Below are 3,804 nucleotides of genomic sequence, written 5' to 3' on the forward strand. Positions count from 1 at the left end.
TAAGCAATGAATAATTGTAGAAAAGGTGAAAAGACAAACAAAACAGTTTTTTTATGATGTTAGAAAGAATTTATGATTTTATCCCATTGATTTTAAAACCCTTGTTGGCCAGAGAAGACCTCTGACCTGCTTGCTTTGTCTCTGTTGCATGTGTACAAACACTCTCTCTCCCCCACTTGGGTAAACAAAAGCACACACACAAAACTAATCACTTGCAAACACATAAATATACGTGTTATACTGATGGAGACAATTTAGAACAACTGTAGCAAAGCCATTATTGCAGTGAAAAACAATTTATTTAAGATATGTATCTTTTTATACAGCCATTGTGAATCAGATTCAATCACATTTTACATAGTGTTACAAGGATAATTATCAAAGGAAAAACTTCTCCAACAATCACATAATTCAAGAGGTAATGAGGAATCAATACAAGCATGCTGATTCCATTCATTTTTTTCAATTAGTTTGGTGTATAATTGGTATTGATGGAGATATTCAAACATTTCTCATGTGAAGAAAATTGGAGATGATTCCAGTGAGACAGGATGTGACAGCCAGTAGGCTCAGCAGCTAAGGAAATGCCTCAGTAGAAGCCACAGGAATAGTATCTTCTGTAGCAGAGTGGACGGCAGCATCCATAACCATAGCCACCATAGCCACCATAGCCATAGCCTAGGCCACCATAGCCATAGCCACCATAGCCACAGCCATAGCCACCATAGCCACAGCCATAGCCACAGCCATAGCCACAGCCTAGGCCACCATAGCCATAGCCCAGCCCACCATAGTAGTTGCCATAGTAGCAGCTCATGCTGTCAGGAGTGGAATGTTCAGTTCAGGATCAGGACGTAGATGTCTTGAGTCTGGATGTCACTTTTCTGCCACCTGCCTTTTATACCTCCTCAGTGCGGGGAGGAGAAAACCACAGGCAGAGCCTGTCATATTATCTCACTCATGTGCCTCAGACAACGTCACAGGTATCTTGAATTATTGTAAAGACAAGCCTCATAACTGAGATAATATTTTTGTACGTCAGCATTGCATGATCAATTTATGAGCCTTTAAAATGAAATTCTTGTCTTATTTTGTATGCTGTGTCTCATTCTATATTTAGTTAATTGAATACCTATGTCCTGATTACATGGTATAATGTAAATCATGAAACAAGTGTCCTGTGTTGTTTTTTTTTTTTTTTTCCGTTACTCCATGGCTGTTATTATTTTTTTTCATTTTGTTTTGTTTTAGTGAGATAATCTTACTAAAGAAACATTGTGAGTTTTGCTCTTTAAGGATGGGATAGCTGTAGTTTCAGTTAATTAGTAATCTGGTGACAAGTTACTGACAAATGTAAATGTGCCTGGTATTTATTCTAAGCTGTTGCTTCAGAATATTTTTTTCTTTCTTCCAGAGAGTAAACGGTCAATTTTTTTTAGTAAGAAGCTACACATTTGCTAAGCTTCTCTTTCTCACCTAACATAAATGTGTTATATATCTAACTATAAAACACTAAGATTAAGTTGGGTGCTCCATCCTGAACCCTCATGTACTTATTTATGTATTTAATTTTTACCAGGGTTCTTATATGCTATTTTTGAAGACTATCAAGTACTTACAGGTGCATTAGTGTTAAAAATGGTATGGATAGTAAGGTTCATAAATAATGCAATCCTTCACACTGAATGAAGTATTTGTGGGAGTGCATACAACCAATCATGGAAATACATCTGTTTTGTTTGGTTTAAAAATATTAATGAAATTTGTTAAAATACGATTTATATAACACAAATTGTAGAAGAGCAAAACTCAGTGTGTTTGATGAACAGAGATCAATATAAGTTATGTATCAGCCCTGTACATATAGTTATTGAAGATTTCATAAGGAAGGAAGAAGCTTCTACTCTAATTCTATTGATGCTGAACCCAAGCTTCCTCTGACCCTACAAATTCCACCAGCAAAATGATTTTTTGTTTGTTGGTTGGTTGGTTTAAAATTAATATTAATTATCTCATGCCCAAGTAATGCTTGCAATCTCTATTGGTCTGTCTGAATCCTATTATTAACATTGACTTTTTAAATATGATGAAGAGCAGAGTAATTTCTTGAAAATCAAATTAAAAGTCAACTGATTCTTCTGCTGGAATGGTATATTATGTAGCATTCTTTTGTCTCATCATTTCAAATGTCATGTGGATTTCTATAGAAATAAAAGGGAATAAGCAGGCATATTCATTTGGAGAACTTCAAAGGAAAGGCATGGAATCATGAGATTCAAGGATAGTCAATGACTCAGGATACTGAAGACCATTGCTAATGTGTGCTGGTGTGTTAGTCAGCTTTCCATCACTATAGTGAAATAATTGAGACAATAAACTTATAAAGAGAACAGGTTTATTTTTGCTTATATTGTGTGTGTATTGATTCCAGAATCAATTGCCCTGTGCTTTGGGTCTGTGGTGAGGCATCACAATATGGTAGGAGCATTTGGTGGGGGCAAAAATACTTATCTCATGACAGGAAGAAAAAGAAAAAAAGAAAAAGGAAAGGAAGGGACTGGGGTTACATGATCCTTTTGGGGTTGTGATCTTATGACCTGAGGTTCTCCTACTAAGTTTCATCTCTCAAGGGATTCATCATTTACTAATAGTTCTACCACAAGGGTCAAACCTTAAATATGTCTTTTGAGGGATATTTTAGATCTAAACTATATCATCTGATAAACAGCAGATTCTTTCTGGAGGATTTTAATATCAAACTTTCAGAAGTCAGTGGCCACCAGACAGGGGATTCTAATGTACGTGCACGTCAGGTAATGATAAGTAGAAAGTTGGCATAATCCTGGGAGGTATGAGGAGTAAGTTACCTCTCTTCAGAGGCACCGTGATAAGGAATCTAAGATGTAGGGAATCTGAAAATAGACAAAGGTGAAAATATTTATAGATGGTGGTAGGAAAAAAGAACTATTTTAACAGGCAAAGGTGTCATTTAAAAATTTGAAATGTGAATATAATTAATAGTCTGATCATAAATAGGAATGGCTTTTATCATGTAGAAGTTAGATTACAAATGACCTGAGGTAATTATAACTGGTGTTCACTTCATTGAAATTGTAAGTATATCACAATCTCAGGAGACACGCAAAGAGAGTAATATTCCTCAGTATGTATCTCTACCTCTGTTTTTGTCTGTTTTTATTTTTCTAACAATATTCCTCTCCCTCACATATTATATACCCAAACAGAAAAAAGCAAAAATAATGCAGATAAATTAACATAAATTTAATGAGGCACAATTTACAGGGGCAAATAAACACAGTTTATTAAAGATGAATTTTATTTTTCCGCATTCAATATATGAAATGAACATATGTGAAGGAGAATAATGCTAACGCAAAATAAATGTAATATTTTCTATAAATTATAAGGCATTCTGCTTAGATTTGTCAAAATGGGGAATGCTGGATCGGAATCTTTCCCCCAGTAGTCAGGGAAGATATTAGCATTTCTTTTTATTTTATTTTATTTTATTGGTTCTTTTTAGTTGTACAAGACAGTATAATCCATATTTATATAATTATAAAAGCATGGAATGTATCTTATTCTAAGATGTGAGCTTGAAGGTGGAGTTAAGAGACACAAGTGGAGCCTTTCAGGAAGAACCATAATAGAACCCACTGGACCAGACACTGTCCTGCAAATGAGCTGTCAGGTACCTAGTCAGGTACCTAGTGTTACAGAGGTTGCCATTATCAGTTGTGGTGTCAGAAATTGAATATGCACTCAAGGAGCAGGAATCTGCTT

General features: G+C 35.1%; 1 protein-coding gene across 1 annotated transcript; it reads right to left on the minus strand.

The window, feature by feature from the left end:
• Window positions 1–589: 589 nt before the first annotated feature.
• On the minus strand, window positions 590–817 carry LOC114087774 (keratin-associated protein 20-2-like). The gene has a single exon (XM_027929334.3). The coding sequence runs from the start codon at window positions 815–817 to the stop codon at window positions 590–592; it is 228 nt and encodes a 75-aa protein (XP_027785135.3).
• Window positions 818–3,804: the final 2,987 nt, after the last annotated feature.

This window comes from Marmota flaviventris, chromosome 8 (genome assembly GCF_047511675.1).
Source record: "Marmota flaviventris isolate mMarFla1 chromosome 8, mMarFla1.hap1, whole genome shotgun sequence".
Lineage (NCBI taxonomy): Eukaryota > Metazoa > Chordata > Mammalia > Rodentia > Sciuridae > Marmota > Marmota flaviventris.

Excerpts from the sequence above, each read along its gene's own strand:
- LOC114087774 (XM_027929334.3), bottom strand. The coding sequence starts at position 817 with ATGAGCTGCTACTATGGCAACTACTATGGTGGGCTGGGCTATGGCTAT.